At 63.5% G+C, this 16,285-nt stretch overlaps 2 protein-coding genes across 11 annotated transcripts in view; one reads left to right on the plus strand and one right to left on the minus strand.

Annotated features, from left to right (window-relative positions):
* PLXNA3 (plexin A3) overlaps positions 1–16,285 on the minus strand; it is a 217,448-nt gene that overhangs the window by 192,904 nt on the left and 8,259 nt on the right. For 6 of the 10 annotated variants that reach the window (XM_027607826.2, XM_027607825.2, XM_027607830.2 and 3 more), the window contains 29 exons: positions 15,790–15,918; positions 15,620–15,720; positions 15,253–15,376; positions 14,976–15,132; positions 14,797–14,896; positions 14,508–14,622; positions 14,111–14,311; positions 13,907–14,003; positions 13,547–13,737; positions 13,317–13,462; positions 13,125–13,245; positions 12,886–13,022; positions 12,606–12,776; positions 12,240–12,333; positions 11,920–12,159; positions 11,700–11,843; positions 11,386–11,620; positions 11,143–11,285; positions 10,806–11,062; positions 10,634–10,700; positions 10,365–10,511; positions 10,117–10,276; positions 9,859–9,962; positions 9,559–9,655; positions 9,171–9,361; positions 8,703–8,872; positions 8,115–8,327; positions 7,812–7,962; positions 5,454–6,630 (listed from right to left, as the gene is read on the minus strand). In XM_027607826.2, coding sequence (XP_027463627.1) covers positions 6,535–6,630; positions 7,812–7,962; positions 8,115–8,327; positions 8,703–8,872; positions 9,171–9,361; positions 9,559–9,655; positions 9,859–9,962; positions 10,117–10,276; positions 10,365–10,511; positions 10,634–10,700; positions 10,806–11,062; positions 11,143–11,285; positions 11,386–11,620; positions 11,700–11,843; positions 11,920–12,159; positions 12,240–12,333; positions 12,606–12,776; positions 12,886–13,022; positions 13,125–13,245; positions 13,317–13,462; positions 13,547–13,737; positions 13,907–14,003; positions 14,111–14,311; positions 14,508–14,622; positions 14,797–14,896; positions 14,976–15,132; positions 15,253–15,376; positions 15,620–15,720; positions 15,790–15,918 — 4,299 coding nt within the window. In that variant the 3' untranslated portion in view covers positions 5,454–6,534. Of the gene's footprint in view, positions 1–5,453; positions 6,631–7,811; positions 7,963–8,114; positions 8,328–8,702; positions 8,873–9,170; positions 9,362–9,558; positions 9,656–9,858; positions 9,963–10,116; positions 10,277–10,364; positions 10,512–10,633; positions 10,701–10,805; positions 11,063–11,142; positions 11,286–11,385; positions 11,621–11,699; positions 11,844–11,919; positions 12,160–12,239; positions 12,334–12,605; positions 12,777–12,885; positions 13,023–13,124; positions 13,246–13,316; positions 13,463–13,546; positions 13,738–13,906; positions 14,004–14,110; positions 14,312–14,507; positions 14,623–14,796; positions 14,897–14,975; positions 15,133–15,252; positions 15,377–15,619; positions 15,721–15,789; positions 15,919–16,285 lie in introns of those variants that run through there. The other 4 variants (XR_004819857.1, XM_035725834.1, XM_027607828.2 and 1 more) reach the window with 3 other exon arrangements.
* Positions 381–2,289, plus strand: LAGE3 (L antigen family member 3). The gene is made up of 3 exons (XM_027607849.1): positions 381–952; positions 1,491–1,619; positions 1,914–2,289. Exons 1-3 carry the CDS (start codon positions 714–716, stop codon positions 2,026–2,028), a joined length of 483 nt encoding a protein of 160 aa, XP_027463650.1. The 5' UTR covers positions 381–713; the 3' UTR covers positions 2,029–2,289.

The following is a 16,285-nucleotide window of genomic DNA, read 5'->3' on the forward strand; positions in this document are numbered from 1 at the left end:
GGACGTCGAGCCGCATGTCGTGGGGACATTGAACCCGAGGAAGAGACGGGGCGGGCAACAGGCCACGAGTCTGGTGGCCTCACACGAGGTCTTGGACAGGCGTGGGGGGTGGGGCGGGGGTCGAGCTGAGGCACAACGGGTTTGTGCAGGTGCGACGGGGTTACATGTCACTCTACGGCGCAATGTTTCGCGAAGGAGCGCTCACTGGCCACGCAGCCATGAGGAGTCTCCCGGAAGCCGGGGCCGCAGGGTCGACTTGGTACAACCGAGCATGCTCCCGGCAGCCTCCCAAGGGAAGGGTCGTTTTGCGCAGGCGCCCTGGGAATCACACCGAGTTCGGAGGGGCGGAACTTCGTGGAGAGCGCTCATTGGCTAGGCACCCATGGGGCGGGGCCTCCAGGAGCTCAAGGCAGAGCTGTCTGGGGGAGAGGGGGACTGCTCAGGGGCCCTGCAGAATCACTGGGGAGGGGACGATGGGGGAATGTCGCGGGCGCTCCGGGGAGCCCGAGTTGCACTGCGTGCGAAGGCGCTGAGCTTTGTGAGGAAGCGCTCATTGGCTAGGCAGCCAGGGGGTCTCCCAGGGCCCAAGGGCGGAAAGGCCGACTGGGCAGGAAGCGACCACATGCCTGGCGGCCTCACTAGGAGCCCGTTTGCGCAGGAGCCCTGGGGTCGCATCGGAGACCGGGGTTCCCGGGAGGCGGGGCGAGGCGGCCATGCTGGCGGCAGGAGCCGACGCAGGCGCAGGCGGCGGGGCGGGAGGTGCGGACCACGGCCGGGACGGCGGGGCCTGCCATGGTGGCCGCGGCTGCCCCCGCCTTCCCGGCGGCGCGGGGACGGTGGCGGCTGCTGCCCTCTGCAGGGCCCGGCCTGTCTCGCGCCCATGGCACGTCCCGGGGCCAGGCGGAGACGCTGCTTCCACGACTCTAAGGCTGGAAAGCCGAATACACGTATTGTATCCTACCCGAACGGACAGCGGGGAGGGTGGGGGGCCTGGGCCGGGGGCTGGCTGTGGGCGCCAGGGCCTGCAGAGGGGCGGAAGGGTCGGGGCAGCCTGGGGGCGGAGAGGGAGAGGGGCAGCGGTAACCGGGGGCGGCTGGGGGTGTCCGGCCCGGGGCTGGTGTGGAGGGAAAGAAACAAGCACAGAGGGGAGCCGGGGGTGCCGGGGGAGGGAGGCGCGGCAAAGAGATGCGAGCAGGGTGCGGACGGGGTGGCTTCAGAGGGCTGGGTCGGGGGAGGAAGGAGGGAGAGCAGGGGCATGACCCGGTTGCTGGGGGCGGGGGGCGGGTATGGGCCAGGCTTGGCGTCACGGGGCGGGGGACGGGGAGGTTAAGAAATGAGAGCGGGGCTTAGGTCTCGGGGTGAGTGGGCGTGACTACGGCCGAGAGGGGGTGGGAGCCGTCCCGAAGCGGACGGAGCCAGTCGGGGTGGCCTGGGAAGGGGGGCCCAGGCACAAAGCCGTTTGGATGGTGCCTTAAGCGAATTTCCTCCAGTGCCCTCTGCGTGCCTTTCCCGTCCAGCTTGGAGGCGGAGATCGCCTATCGGTCCCTGACCCCAGATGCCGAACCCCACAGAGGGGCTGTTGAGAAGCAGCTCACAGTGAGTTGCAGCGTCGTGGCCGTGTAAGTTCTGGAAGGGGCCGGGTGGGAGTGGCAGCAGGTGGCAGGACCGGTCTCCACTCTGCTGGGCGCTCTGCTGGACACACACAGATCCTCCATAAAGGGTTACTTCCAGGGATGGGACGGGGCGGGGTGCAGGGGTTGCAGTCTCGTCCTGCAGCCTGGACTGGGGTACAGGGAGGGGGGCATTCATGGGGATGTCAGGGTTCGTGTACTGGATTTGGGGGGGGGACGGCAGAGCAAGGAAGGGGAGAAGCTTCCACCTCCAGTTTGGTTGTCTTTTCTGCTCCCTTTCAGCCGCTGGAGAGGTGAAGATCCTCGCCTCCTCCGAATTTCCATCATCAGCTTTCTTGACCAGCTTTCCCTGGTGATGCAGACCATGCGGCGCTTTGGGCCCCCCGTTTCCCGCTAAGCCTGGGCTGGGGAGAGGGGGCTAAGGCCTAACCTCTTGTCCCTTCCCAAAGCGCTGTGTCCTTCCCTGGGGCAGTGATCCCTGTAGTGGTAGCTGCAACGGTGTTGGGGGGGGCGGCTAATCTTCTGGTGTCAGGGGGACCTGATCTGGTGTTAGGAAGGCCTGATCTTCTGCCACTGCTGGCCCTAGGGCACTCAGGGTCCATTTGTTTTGTTTGCTGCTTTAATGTTTGTTACTGCAGAAAATAAAACTGAGCTTTGCTATTCCGTGTCTTAAGTTTCTTTTCCACTGTGGCACCACCTCCGGATAGTCTTCCCATTGTCCTCAGGTGGCAGAGGAGGTTCTGGGATGCGGGTACTTGAGGAGGGAAAGGTGACTGAAGACGGGTTAGGGAATGGAAGAACGCAGGTTCTGTCCTTCACTATCAGCGTGCCCCTCTCTGGCAAATTTTTTTTAAAACTTAGTCTCGGGGCGCCTGGGTGGCTCAGTCGGTTAAGCATCTGCCTTCAGCTCGGGTCATGATCCCGGGGTCCTGGGATCGAGTCCCATCTCAGGCTCCCTGCTCAGTGGGGAGTCTGCTTCTCCCTCTGCCTCTGCCCCTGCCCCTTCCCCCTCCCCCCTGCTCATGCTCTCTCTCATGCTCTCTTTCAAATAAATAAAATCTGTAAGAAAAAAAAAATAGTTTGCATGAGAAGAGCAAGCAAGCCAGAAACACTAGAATCAGAGCTTTGTGCCTGACGGGGCTTAGTTCAGTGAAGCAGAGTGCTGGACAATTGCCTGAGCTTTCTGGTGGAAGGATGTGCTCTCTGTGAAATAGTCTGTGTCTTGCAGACTTGCCAAGCCCAGGAAATCTGGCAGCTCTTTGGTGGATGTCGTGGAATTTTCTCCATAGGTGATCAGGTTTCCTCAGGATAAAGGCAGTTTTACGTCTTCTTTTCCAATCTGGGTACCTTTTAGTGAGGAATGTCTCTCCTGATTGTAGGTTGGACTTTCCCTGCCTCTCTGCATGCTTGGTAATTCTAAAGTGGATGCCAAACATGATTTTCCTTGGGTTCTGGATATCTTTGTATTCCTAGACAGATTTATGAGCTTTATTCTGCGATGCTGTTAAGTGACCTGGAACAGTTTGATCCTCTTGAGTCTTACTTTGAAGATTTCTTCCATGCACCAGAACAGCTCAGTGTTGGAGTTGTTTCTCCCCCAACACTACTGCGGCAAGACCCTTCTGCGTGGACTGCCTGATGCCTCCCGAATTGTGAGGTTTGCCCTCCTGGCCAGTGGGGACAGCTGCTAGTCCCTGTCCTGCTTGAGCGCCGGACGAAGTTACCTTTCATTTGTCAGATGGTCCTTACCCCAGCCTCGGGTACTTCCTCACATGCTTGTGCTGATCAGTGGTCTGCAGCTTACTCCAGGGGGACCCTTTGGGGATGTGCAGGCTTCTCTCCCTCCACTGTGCCCCAGGCCCTCTACCCTGCCAACTCTGGGCCCTCGGACTTTCCATTCCGTTTCCTAAACTGGGGGTGTCCATTGGGGTCCACCAGGAAACTCCCTCTCCAGACAATTGCTGGGTTCATCTCTGATTTCTCCTCTCCCAGACATCACTGTACTTCATGCACGATACCTGCTTTCTCTTTTTTTTTTTTTTTTAAAGATTGTATTTACTTATTTGCCAGAGACGGACGGGGGCAGAACACAAGCAGGGGGAGTGACAGGCAGAGGGAGAAGCAGGCTCCCCGTGGAGCAGGGAGCCTGATGCAGGGCTCGATCCCAGGACCCTGGGATCATGACCTGAGCCGAAGGCGGACGCTTAACAACTGAGCCACCCAGGCGCCTCCGATACCTGCTTTCTTTACAGTGTGTGTTTCATCTATTCTGTCTGGTTTGGGGGGTTCTTTCAAGTAAGTGGTAGGGTAAATCCGTTCCCTGTTACTCCATATGCATGAGCAGAAAGTCTGCCATTGCAGCACGTGGAGACTGCTCATGGTGTGCGCTGTGGGGAGAGAGATGCTGTCACTGGGGATGGTGGTGGCGGTCGTGATGACGATGACAATGAAGACTCGCCTGAGAGGCAGCAGCTGTAGTGGCTACAGCAAGGGTCTATTTCTTCCTTTTTAAAAATCACTTTTTTAAAAGATTTTATTTATTTATTGTAGAGAAAGAGAATGCACGCACAAGTAGTGAGGAGCAAAGCGAGAGGGAGAATCTCAAGCCGACTGTGCACTGGTCACAGGGCCCGACGGGCTTCATCTCTGGATCCGGAGAGCAAACCCGAGCCGAAACCAAGCATCGGACGCTCAACTGACTGAGCCACCCAGGCGCCCCTCAAAAATCATTTTCAAGACTTTTTTGATTGATAGATGAGACTTTCGCTCTTTTACACCACTATCCACTTTGCTTCCCCTCTTCATTCTCCCAAAATGGTTCTAGTCTGTTCACTTGGGGTTTCTTTTTCCCCCAAGGTTAAAAATTGCAGTGTTTAGTCTTTCATTGGCTTAGTTTCTGTAACCTCCCAATGGTAATGTTCTAAAACCATCTTCCTTGGCCTCCGCTCTCTCTTGCCCCTGCCCGCACAGCGGCCATCCCCGCACTTCACTTTGTCTGGGCTTGAAGCCTTATCCTGGATCTAGCAGCTCTCTCTTTCCTCTTTACCTCTCCTTTTTACTTGTGTTTGAAGTCAGGTTTAGGGCCGCCTGGGTGGCTCAGATGGTTAAGCGTCCGCCTTCGGCTCAGGTCATGGCCCCAGGGTCCTGGGATCGAGCCCCGCATCGGGCTCCCTGCTCCGCAGAGAGCCTGCTTCTCCCTCTCCCTCTGCTGCTCCCCCTGCTTGTGCTCTCTCGCTCTCTCTGTGAAGTCGGGTTTAGTGAGGTCTAATTTCCATGCTGTAAACCTCCTCCTTCTTAGGTGTACAGGTCTAGGAGTTTTGACAAATGCATAGTTTTGTAACCACCACCACAGTCCACCGCCTTGGCCCCACAGCGGGACTGCTGAAGCTGCTGGGTGGCGCTAACACCCAAGTCAGGGCACAAAACCCCTCTATCCCAAACCCTCCCTGGGCTCCCCTCTCACTCAGAGACAAAGACAGAGCCCTTTACAGGGGCCTACAAAGTCGGATGTGACTCGGGCACCCCCGCTCCCCCCGCCATCTTCTCTGGCCTCCTCCCCTCTCCTCTCCACCTTGCTCCTTCTGATCCAGCCACCCTGGCCTCCTCCCCTCTCTGAAACAGGCCAGGCCCACACCTGCCTCAGGGCCCTTGCACTGGCTCTTTCCGGTCTGGAACTCTCGTCCCCCGGCGTTCCAGCTGGCTCCCTCAAATATCATTCCTGGCCACTCTATGTGAAATTGCATCCCACAGCCTCCCCACCTGCTTCCCTGTTGGCCGACCACCCACCTGCCCCAAGGACAAAGCCACACCCCGCCTCCACTTTCCCAACATTTAATGAGAAAAAAAAGGCATCATCATCAACAACAACAACAACAAAAAGCTCATGCCCAAGAAGGGGAGAGACTTGGGTTTTCGGGACCCCGAGGCGGAGCCAGATCCCTCAGAGGAGGAAGAAGAAGAACCAAGGAGTAAGGCACGGCCGCCTCGCCGCCTCGGCCACGCCACTCGGGGCAGGCGCAGGGCAGCGCAGCTGAGGGGCGAGGGGTCCGGGGCCAAGTGCAGACAACACTGAGGAAGTTTGGCAGTAGGGCCGGGAGAAGGAGAGTTCCAGGGTCCCCAGGCCCAGCTCAGGCCCCGGCCCAAGCCTGGCTATAGGCGTCCAGGTGCTCAGGCCAGGACCCTGGGAGAAGGTACAGTCCGACTCCCCAGACGGTCGGAGGGGATGCCGAGGCCCAGCTGCGGGGAGACCCCTGGGCGCAGCCACAGTCCGAGGGCGGTTTCAGGGGTGTCGCCCTCCCTCCACTCCTCCCCCCCCCCCACCCCCAAGTGCTGCTGGTGCCGACACCCGCCTGCTCGGAAGCGGCGGGGCCAGCCATGGCGAGGGGGGGCGGGGGGCGGTGTGTCAGAGGCTAGGCCAAGGCTGCCGGTGTCACAGAGGAGCCGGGAGGACTCAAGGAGAGAAGGTGCGCGAGGTCGACAGCATCCCGGAGAAGGGACACACAGTTACAGATGGAGATGGCGAGGTGGAGAGAAATTAAATAAATAGGTGCTCGGGGGTATAAATAGCAAGGAGGGCAGGGGCTGCCACCACGCCTGGGCACGGGGGGGCGGGGGGGGTAGGAGGGCAGGGGGGCGGGGGGCAGGGGGGCAGGGGGGGCAGGAGGGAGAGCAGGAGGGCAGGGGTATTGCTGCTGCCGGGGCCAGGGGCTTGGTCCTGTCACCTCTGGCCCAACGCGGGGCCCAGAGGAAGGCACTAATGAAGGGGCCCAGGTGTGCCGGGGGCATATCGGCCCGGTGACCCCCCCCGGCCCCCGCTCCCCTGCCCCCCGGATCCGGGGCTCAGCCCAGAGGACAGCTCAGGACTGAGACGCTCCCCACCCCCTCCTCACCGGTTCCGCCACCCTTAGGGGTTGCTGGACACGAGGCTGATGATCTGTTCCAGTTTCTGTCGCAACTTATGCTTCCGACAAGAGGCATCTCGCTCCAGGGCGCTGAGAACCTGGGGGAGGAGGGTCCCCCCCGGAGCTGGGCCCTCCAGGCAAAGCCCCCCTCCTCAGCTTGAGCTCTTCCCTCCCTCGCGCCTCAGCGCCCCCCTTCCTCTCTGGCCGCCCCCCCAGCCCCGGGCACGTGCGGGGAGGAGCCGCAAACCCTCCCCTGGGAACGCGGGGGGGGGGGCGGGGGGGGCAGCCTCTCCTCCACCCTGAACCCCTCCCGCTGCAGAACTTCACTCCCTCCTCTCCGGCGCCAGAGGGAAGCCCCTCCCGAGAGCGGCCCGGACTGGCTGTCCCCGAGTTCCCCATCCCCTCTGAACCCCCGCCACCCGCACCCACCCCGAACCCCTCTCGTGCGGGTCTCCAGGAGCTCGTTGCCAAGCACGGCGAGCCTGCTGGGACCTGCCCTCCCTTGACCGTTGACCGTCAGCAGCCCCCGGCGGAGCGCATCACTCCCTCCTCCCTGACCACCCCTCCCCGGGTGTGTGCGCGCGCGTGTGCACGGCTCATTCCCGTACCAGGAGGTCACGCTGCACCTGCACTCTTGGGGTTCCCTCCCAGACCCCTGGCCGCCCCTCCTCAGTCTCCGCTGCCGGCTCCCTCTCTTCTCTGCCACCTCCGAGTGTCCCAGGGCCCCAGGGCTCGGTGCGTGGGCCGCCGCTCTCGGCCGCCCTTGGTGAGCTCGAGCAGGCTCGGGGCTTTCAGGGCCGTGTCCTGGCTCACAGGTTCTTATTTCCAGCAATAATACATCCTCAAGTCCATACCTCTATGTTCCCAACCTCCTGAGGCTGGAGTCACAAATGCCATGGGCCCTCTAAGGCACTAGCCCTGCCTACCTCTGGCCTCACCCCTCTGGGCCCCACCTCCCCAATCCCCCCCAACCCCCCCTCCCCCCATCAGCCCATCCCTTCCCTGGGCCTCTACTTTTGCCCAACCAGAACTTTATTCTCTGGCCCGTGGCTTCTCTCCTAGGTCCCTCAAATCCCAACATCTCCAGAAAGTATCACCTGCGCTAGCCTGGGGGCTGGTTAGGCAAGGCATCACGAGCAATCTCAAGAGATAGGCCCTATGTCTCCTCTGTCCCCTCCAGCACCCTGGAGCACCCTTCACCCTCACTGAGCCCCCTGCCTTTGCCACCGAGTGCATGGTCAGGGCCTAACAACTGGGGGCCTGTGGGACTGGCACGCACCTCCTGGCGGTACTTGGTGACGTAGAAGTAGAGCTCACTGAGCGCGCTTAAGATGTTGAAGTCACTGGCATGGAGACGGGACTGCTCTACCAGGTAGGCATCCATGTCCTGGTCGCTGATGGACGCCATCTTTGCAATGTCCCGGTAGTACCTGTTGGAATTCTGAGTAGGTCACAAAGCCAGGTGCCACAAAACCCCTGCCCTGGCTCTCAGGCCATTCTCCGGGCCTTTTTCCTAAAGTTGACACGGCCAGGGTGGGCGGGGGGATGGGGTGGAGGAAAGCAGGTTCCCTGGGCTGCCCACCTCTCCACCCAGCTCTTGTAGTTGGGGATGTCCTTGGCATAGAGCAGCTTGTTGGACGGCGAGTCCTTGCCCAGGCGATGCTCAGACGTGGAGCAGGAGTCCATGAAAGTCTGGGCCACCACTGACAGGCAGGCGTCCGTGATGCTGCTCTTGTGGATGTCAAACACGAACTGTGGGTTCTTGATCACGTTCACCCAGAAGCGCAGGGGCAGGCTGGACAGAGGAACAGGCACCTGAAGCTGCCCCCTGCCACTGCTCCCCTCTCTGCTCCCTGTCTGACCTGTGCACGTCCTGCCCACAGACAGCCGGGGTGACATACTGAGCTTAATGGTGTTTTCTTTAACTTTCTGCCAGCCTTCATGTAGTGAGAAATACGAGTCAACAGCCTTCCATCCTCACCGCATCTGTGCTGCATGGCAGCCCTGCAACCGGCGTCCCACATGCCCGGCAGAGCCCGTGTCCGGACTCACACTAGCCCCCAGCGCCCCCCCCCCCCCCGCGCCGGCTCGGTGGCCATGGTGCAGCCCCCATCCGTTGCCCTCCCCGCACGGCCCCCTCCGTGCACCCGGCCCCAGCACCAGGCGGTACCAGTTGCTCTTCCAGGTGTGGCGCACGTCAGGGTCACTGATCTGGCGCTGGTCGGCCTGTTCGTCCAGGAAGTCAAACATGTACTTGATGGCCAGGGGCAGGGCTGATCCCCGGTGGGCCGTGCTGAACACGGTCTCAAAGAGGTCGTCCACGAACTTCTGCAGCGTGCCCTGTGGGGGCTCAGCAAGAGCACAGGCCGTGAGGGGGCCAGGCCGGGATGGCCCCGCAGCACAACAGGGGGACAGGGGGAAAGGCAACGGGCAGGGCTTCCCTGCAGGGACCTCGCCCAAGACAGGCCCAGCCTCAGCCTCAGGCTGGGAGTTCCTGAAGCAAAGGCCTTGAGAAAGGCGCGCTGGACGTGAACGACCCCGTGGCCTCCCCCCAGGGCAGGCCAGGCCCACCACAGGGCCAAGGCCAGTCTAGAAGTTGTCTGTGCTGAGGCCAGAGTGGCTCAGGGCAGGCCCACACCTTGGTGGCCAGCAGTCGCGTCAGGTAGATCTCTGAGACCATCTTGCTGCCACGGTCCCCCTCACGGTGGTCGGCGTGGTCGTGGTTCTTCACCAGGTGCCACAGCTTGGTGCCAGTTTCCTGGTCGGGCGTGATCATGGGTGCCCGAGAACGGAGGCTGTCGGGGCTACTGGCTGTGCGCAGCAAGCTCTCTGGGGCCGAGGACAGGTATGCCCCTTAGGCCAGTGGGGCCAGGCCAGCCATCACCACGGCTCTTGCCCCACTCTATTCCAGGAGCCCAGCAGGCTAAGGGGGGACCTGCCTGCTGTCACTGGCCCACCCCCATCTCTAGGCTCTATGAAACTGGAGGCCTCCCAAGGGCAAAGGACACCACACTGAAGGCACCTACCGTAGCGGCTGAGGGAGCGAGTGAAGGTGAAGGAGTTGGCCATGTTGTAGGCGGACACTTGTTTGGGCACCAATGCCACCAAGGAACCATCTGTCACCTGGAAACCCCGGAGACAGAGGGAGGCAATGCAGGAGGCTGAGGAGCCAAGGGGCCGGAGCCACCGCCAACCCCGACCCTGAGGAGGGACCGTGAACGCAGGGGCAAGAGAAGGGAGGAGCCAGCATCCCAGCTCCTGTGTCCTCGGGGCAGGGTCGTGGCTCCTCGGTGGCCCTGGGGATGAGTAGGCCCCCGGCCCCTCACCTGGTAGTGGGCCAACGAGTTGACCCTCTTCCAGTCACACTCGATCTTGGTGGTGACATCTTCATCCTGGAGGATGATGCGGGCCATGCGGCCCTGACGCCATTCTGCAGGCCACAGACAGCCCTTGAGGTCCTGCTGGGCCCCCCAGTCCCTGGACCCGCTCCTCTCAGAGGTCAGAGCCCAAGTGGGGGTGCGAATGCCAGCCAATGTAATGCGGCCACAGGGTGGGGGCCAGGAGGAAGGGAAAGGGCAGGTCACCTAGGTCCATGTCCTCAGCTTTGGGGCGCTGGGAGTATGGGATGCCCTTGTACACAGCATCCAGCAGCTTATCTTTGGCTTGGGTGATGCTGTCACAGTTGAGAACCTTCACTGGGACCTGAGCGCTGCCCTCACTCTCCGGGAACACACAGTGCAGGGTCTGAGGGTGAGGGCAAGAACAAGGTGGGTCCTGGGTGAGGCTTCTTCCCCTCGTGCCCAAAGCCCTGTCCACCCGGCCCCCAGCTCACCAGCGTCTTATAGTCAATCTGCTGCCGAATGAGCTTGTCCTCGCTCAGGGAGTAGCGTGCCTCGCCCGTGATGGCATCAATAGGGCCCTTCTCCATCTGCTGCTTGATGGCACAGTAGAGCAGGAAAAGCGGCTCCCCAGCACACTCCTGCAGCCAGGGTCGGGCACATGGCTTGCTGCCTGCCGGACAGTTAGCTGCTTCTCGCCACCCCCCCATCACGTCCGGCCACCTGCCTACCCGCAGCCCGCCCCCCCCCCCCCAACACGCACCTTCAGAAACTTGTGCAGCAGGAACGTGAACCAGTTGGTAAGCATCTTCTCAGCCACCGACTCGGTCCTAGGGCATAAGGGGCGCTGGGCCAGCGGGCAGAGTGTGGCCCAGGCAGGACCTGCTCTGGCAGGGGTGGGGCTGGCAGAGGGCGGGGCTGGGGCCTCGTAGTACCTGCGCAGCAGCAGCTTCGGGTGGTTCTTGCTCTCCAGGTTTTTCTCTATGAGGTCTGCCAGCAGTTGCTTGAGCAGCCCCGTGGCATAATCGAGGCGGCTCTGCAGGACCACCATGGTGAGCGAGGCCACAGTGCCACGGTCTCGCATGGAGAAGCTACTCTGGGCCTCCAGCGTGTGGATGAAGGTGAGCACGAAGGCGCGGCTGTGCAGCAGCTGCCCAAAGAGGCGCAGGGCCTTCTCGACGTTGGGGGGGGTCTGGGAGAGACAGGGAGTCTCAGAGAGTGGGGGTGGCCCCGGAGGGGGATGAGGAGAGGGCAGGCAAGGCAGGGACTCACATCCAGCTCCTTGAGCACCGGATGGGCCTCAATGCCCGGGAAGAGCACGCGCACGGCATAGGTCCGGTAGTCCAGGAACGGGATCTGCACGCCATCCATGTGATTTGTCAGCTCATTGATATCTGTCTGCAGCTCAGCAAAGGCTGTGGAGGAGCGGGGAGGAAGAGTGAGCAGAGCAGGGAAGAGCCCCTCCCCCCCCCCCCCCCACCGGCCGGCCCTGCAGCACACTCCTGGCCCAGGCACCTTCCTTGCATTCCAGAGCCACACGGGACTCCAAGTTGTCCATCTGCAGCTGAAGCCGCTTGAGCGTGCGGTCGGCATCCTGGGTCTTGCGCTTATAGGCCACCAGCACGGCGGTGATGGCCAGCAGTAAGAGCCCACCGCCTGCTGCCAGGCCCACCACGGCCGGCAGGGTCAGCGCCCGCTCAGCCGTGATGTGCAGGGTACCCAGCCAGAACTCCAGGCCGCCCACCAGCACCTGCAGGGACAAGCCCGCCCTGAGCTCGCCACCACACCCACCGCGCTCGCCCCTGGCGGCCTCCCCACCCCCCACCCACCATGACAGGCTGTCGGCCCGTCTGGCTGGGTGAGTCACACAGCAGCTGCGTGTCGGAGACTGTGAGAGCACATGGCTGGCCCCCGATCAGCACCGTGTAGTTGAGGCGGGAGCTGCCAGCTGCTGCGGGGATCAGATTCTTGCCCTGTGGGTGGAGGACATGGTCACGGCCGGGGCTCCCCACGCCCCTGCCTCTCCCCGTCCCTGTGCCCCACCCATACCTTCAACACCACGTGGGAGCCAGGTTTGACATCCAAGACACCAGAGGGCCCAAGTGGCTCAAAGCTGGGGTCAGGGTAGTAGGTAAAGGAGGACCGGTTGAGGGAGCGGGCCGTCTGCACATGATCCAGCACGAAGCCGAACTCGTCAGGGTGTTCACCTTGGGCCTGGGGCTGGGGCCGTCCCAGGAAGATGCCGGGGGCCTTACACAGCATGGCAGTGTCGTTGATCACCTGGCATGTCTGTGGGGACAAAGGAGGGCAGCCTGGCACGTGAGGCGGCAGGGGCGGGGGGGCAGGGCGACAGCAGCTGGTGCACTCACATTGGTGGTCTCGATGCCTCGGTACTTGGCCCGGACCCGGGGCTCCTGGACTGTCAGTAGGTGGGTCCCGCTCACAGTGATGGCAGTGCTTCCACTGGGGGCAGTGGGGGAGGGGGCCTCAGGCTCCCTCCCCCACTGCCCCCAGCCTGGCCCTGGAGAGCTATCCAGGGTGCTGGGGAGCCCAGGGCCTCCTGGGCCTGGGGGCACTGGGTGAACGCCAGGGGCTGTGTTGTTGGGAGGACACTGCCCCCTGTGCCTATGAGGGCTCGGGCTCACAGGATGCGTCACTTGATGCCCAAGGCTCCAGTCACCAGGCAAGGCCCCAGGCTTTGCTGGCCAGGCTCCCCATTTTTCCTAGGGTCTTACTTGATTATGCTCCAGGTGGGCTCAAGGCGAGTGACAGTGGGATCCTGGGTGTAGGTGTAGACGACTCCAGGACTGGAGATATTGGCGCGGTCGATGGCCAGGGTGATGGGGGCCTGGCTGGGACCCAGGGTCGATACGGGTGAGATACACACAATTGCCTCAGCGTCTCTCCTGTGTCGGCAAGCAGGGCGCTTAGGGCAGGCGGCCCAGGGCCATGACCCACGTGCCCTTGGGGCCCCGTACACAGCGCCCGGGCTGAGGCTGACAGGGTCCTGCCCACCTCACAAACTGGCACTCGCCGTCCCTTACAGTCACGGTGACCCTGCTGCCGGCGTCCAGAGAGCTCCCGGAGATGGTGAGCCGTGTGCCTCCGGACGCCGGGCCCCGACTGGGACTCACACGGTCAAATGCTGGCGTCTGTGCAAGAAGCAGCCTTGAGGGGAGGGAGGAGGCAGCCCTGGGGGGCGGGGAGCAGGCTTCAGAAGGGGTGGGAGGGGAAAGGGCAGGCAGCCCACGCACCACAAAGCTGTAGAGCTGCTCGGACTGCGTGCGGAAGTCAGCGGAACAGTCGCCCACGCAGAGCTCCGCAGGCCCTGGCGGTGGGCTGGGCACCAGCGACTCCTCCATCTCACACACGATCCTAGGGGTCCAAGAAGGTCAGGGCTGGCGGTGGAGGGCCCAGGGCCCAGGCACCCACACAGCCGCACTCACCTCTCGGCGCTGACGTACTCAGAGGGGATGGAGTTGCAGCGCACGCCTGCGACCCGCAGGCCCACCTCTCGGTAGCTGAGGCCCAGGTTCTCACCCACGATGGTGACCCGGGTGCCTCCCTCCTTGGGCCCCATGAGGGGGTGGATCTGCAGAGCAGGAGGAGAGGCGACAGGGTGAGCCCAGGCTCGCGGTGGGTGCCTGGCCGACCGAACGGGGCAGGGGAGGCTGACCTGGGCAATGCGGGGGTGGCTGCAGCGGGTGCCCTTCTGGCTTGGGTGCATCCAGTTGGTCTTGGGGGCCGGGCAGTGCGCCCGCAGCTGGCACCTGTGCTCCGAGACGCACCAGCCACAGTTGAAGCGAGGGTCAGCCTTGAGGCAGAGGCCGCAGCTGGGCCGCTGCGCCCAGCACTTATACAGGAGAGCTGTGGGCAGAGGGCACCACTAGGGGGACAGCTGCAGGGAGCCGGCGGCCCGGAGGACCCCGATGAAGGGTGTTCCCCCCCCTCCCCCGCCGGCCGTGTGGGACCTGGCCCCAGCTCTTGGCAACGGTGACCCAGGAGGCGAGCTCATCAGCCCCACCCCATCCCTCACCTCGGAAGGTGGCAGGCTTGTCGATGGGGAAATCCCCATCCCAGACCACAGAGAAGTCCAGCTCGGTGTCACCGGACTCGTCGCCTTCATAGGAGTACTGGGAGAGAGGGAGCCGCGTGAGCCCAGAAAGCCGCGCAGCCCCAAGCAGCCACGCGCAGCCGCGCGCGGCCCCGCGCAGCCCCAAGCAGCTCCGGGGGCGCGCACCGAGGCGTTCTGGCACTGCACGCTGCTGCTGTTGAAGCGCACCGCTGGCACCCGCTGCTGGCGCCCCTGCACCCGGACCACGCACTCGTAGTTCTTCTGGCCTGACTGCGGCTGCGGCAGGTTCTTGGCCCGCAGGGTAAGAGGCTGCATGACGCCCACTGGGATCAAGAGGTCCCCGCCCGGCAGGATCTCAGGGCAGCCCTGAGGGGAGAATGCCCATCAGTCATACACACGCACGGGGCGGCGGCCGCCCGGGGGGGGGGGGGGGGGGGGGGGGCGGTTAGCTGGGCTAGGCCGGAACTGAAGAGGCTCCGAGAAACCCAGGAGAGCAAAGGCAGAGAAGCCAGAGGCCAGCCCACGGGGAGCCCAGCCCCCTCGCGCACGGCACCCGCCTCACCTCAGGGCCGTGGACCCTGCCCTCCTGGAAGGAGCACTCGTGGGGCCGGCTGGTACACACGTGGCGGTACTTACACCAGCGGCAGGGGTAAGGGCTGCCGACGCAGGACATGCACCTGGTGGGGAGAGGCTTCAGAGGTCACAGAGGACCGGGCCTGCCCCTCCGACCGCCCTCCTACAGGCCGTGCGGGAAATGGAAGGAAGGGGGCGCGAGGGCCCGCCTGAGGCCCGCACAACACAGCAAGGGACGAAGAGATGTGGGGACGGACACCAGAAAGGCCAGGACTCACGACTGGAGCGCGCTGCAGTTGTAGAAGACGAAGTCAACCCCGGCGAACTTCACCCCAGTCTCCCTGGAGAGCAGCTGCAGCCGCACGGTGCGGGTGGCCCCTGCAGCGAGCCCAGGGGTGGCCGTGAGCAAGCCTGGGACGGCGAGTGCCCCCAGCCCGGAGAGCCCCAGCCCACTGACCATGCCCCCGGGTGAGAGCCCGGAGCTCCTGGAGGGAGGGCGAGGGGCAGTGCAGCTCCCCGGAGGGCAGCACGACGGCCGCGCTCTCCGTCACCTCCTCAAAGGCACAGCTCACACCAGCGCTGAGGTCCGGCACGTTGCGCATGGCCACCGTCAGCTGGGGGAGGCAGAGGAGTCAGAACAGGAGGTGTCCCCCCACCGCCGCCCCCCCCGCCGCCTCACCCCGCGCACGCACGCACGCACAGGCCCGCACATCCGCACCCACCACGCCACTCACCTGCACCCCGGGCGATGTCACCGAAACATTGTTGGGCCGGACCCGCACCTGGACACATTTACTCAGTTCCTCAGCAAAGCCGTGTGGGGCTGAGGCACCCGGACAGGCCCCTTCGCGGCAGCATCTGCGTGGGATCAGGCCACAGCCCGTTATGCAGCTGCCCCGGAGGGCCCCGGCCAGGGGAGTTGTGGAGGTCTGGAGGGAAGAGGGGCCAGCCGGCCCAGCCCACAGTGCCAGGCAACAGCGTGCTTTGGCCTCGTCCCCTGGGGCCCACGGGGTGTCCGTGGGGATAGAGGTTCTGCTCGTTAGTCGGAGCAGGGCCTCTCCAAAGCCCCCCTCCCCACCGGTCCCCCATGGCCGCCCTCACCTGTGCTGCAGCACACACCAACCACAGTGGGGGTCCCCCGAGCCAAGGCAGGCTGCGCAGCTCACGTACTGCTCGCAGGTCTCCACCGGGAGCTGGCTCACCTGGGGACAGCTGCATCAGTACCCGCCCTGCCCCCACCCCGCCGCCCGCGGCGCCCGCCACGGGCCCACCTGCTTCTCACTCAGGAGGTAGATGTGCCGGTGGTCAGGGCTGAAGAGCAGGTCTCGGAGTATGGGGCTGCCATCCACCACAGGCACGGTCTCGTAGAGGTGTGCATACTGGGAGCCATCAACTCGGACCTGGGCCCCAAGACAAGCCAGCCTGATGCCAAAGCCGCACCACACGCACGCAGGACATGCTCTTATCAAGCTGAAGCCAGGGCCTGGCTGGGCTCAGCGCTCAACCTGCCCGCCCCACCCCCCAGGCCACCACAGGCAGAGGAAGGAGGGTTCAAAGGCCATCCCTGGAAGCCATTGGGGGTGACTCAACCAGTCCAAAAGGCCTCCAAGAACTAGACGTGGCGAGATTCATGGTGTCTAGGCCGGGGGGAGATGGGGGCGGAGGGGGGGAGAACTCCGGGGGGAGGGGGGCGTTACACCCCCATTTCTTCCTCATTCATTCGGCAGAGGACTTGGCAATGACGGCTCAGCCGGGGCCCCGCTCTCC

The sequence above is a fragment of the Zalophus californianus genome, chromosome X, assembly GCF_009762305.2.
Source record: "Zalophus californianus isolate mZalCal1 chromosome X, mZalCal1.pri.v2, whole genome shotgun sequence".
NCBI lineage: Eukaryota > Metazoa > Chordata > Mammalia > Carnivora > Otariidae > Zalophus > Zalophus californianus.

What these genes read in the sequence shown, in the direction of transcription:
- LAGE3 (XM_027607849.1), top strand. Translation starts at nt 714, where the DNA reads ATGCTGGCGGCAGGAGCCGACGCAGGCGCAGGCGGCGGGGCGGGAGGT. An exon ending in GAAAGCCGAATACACGTATT is followed by an intron (nt 953 to 1,490) that starts GTATCCTACCCG and finishes AATTTCCTCCAG; the next exon opens with TGCCCTCTGCGTGCCTTTCC. An exon ending in AGTTGCAGCGTCGTGGCCGT is followed by an intron (nt 1,620 to 1,913) that starts GTAAGTTCTGGA and finishes GCTCCCTTTCAG; the next exon opens with CCGCTGGAGAGGTGAAGATC.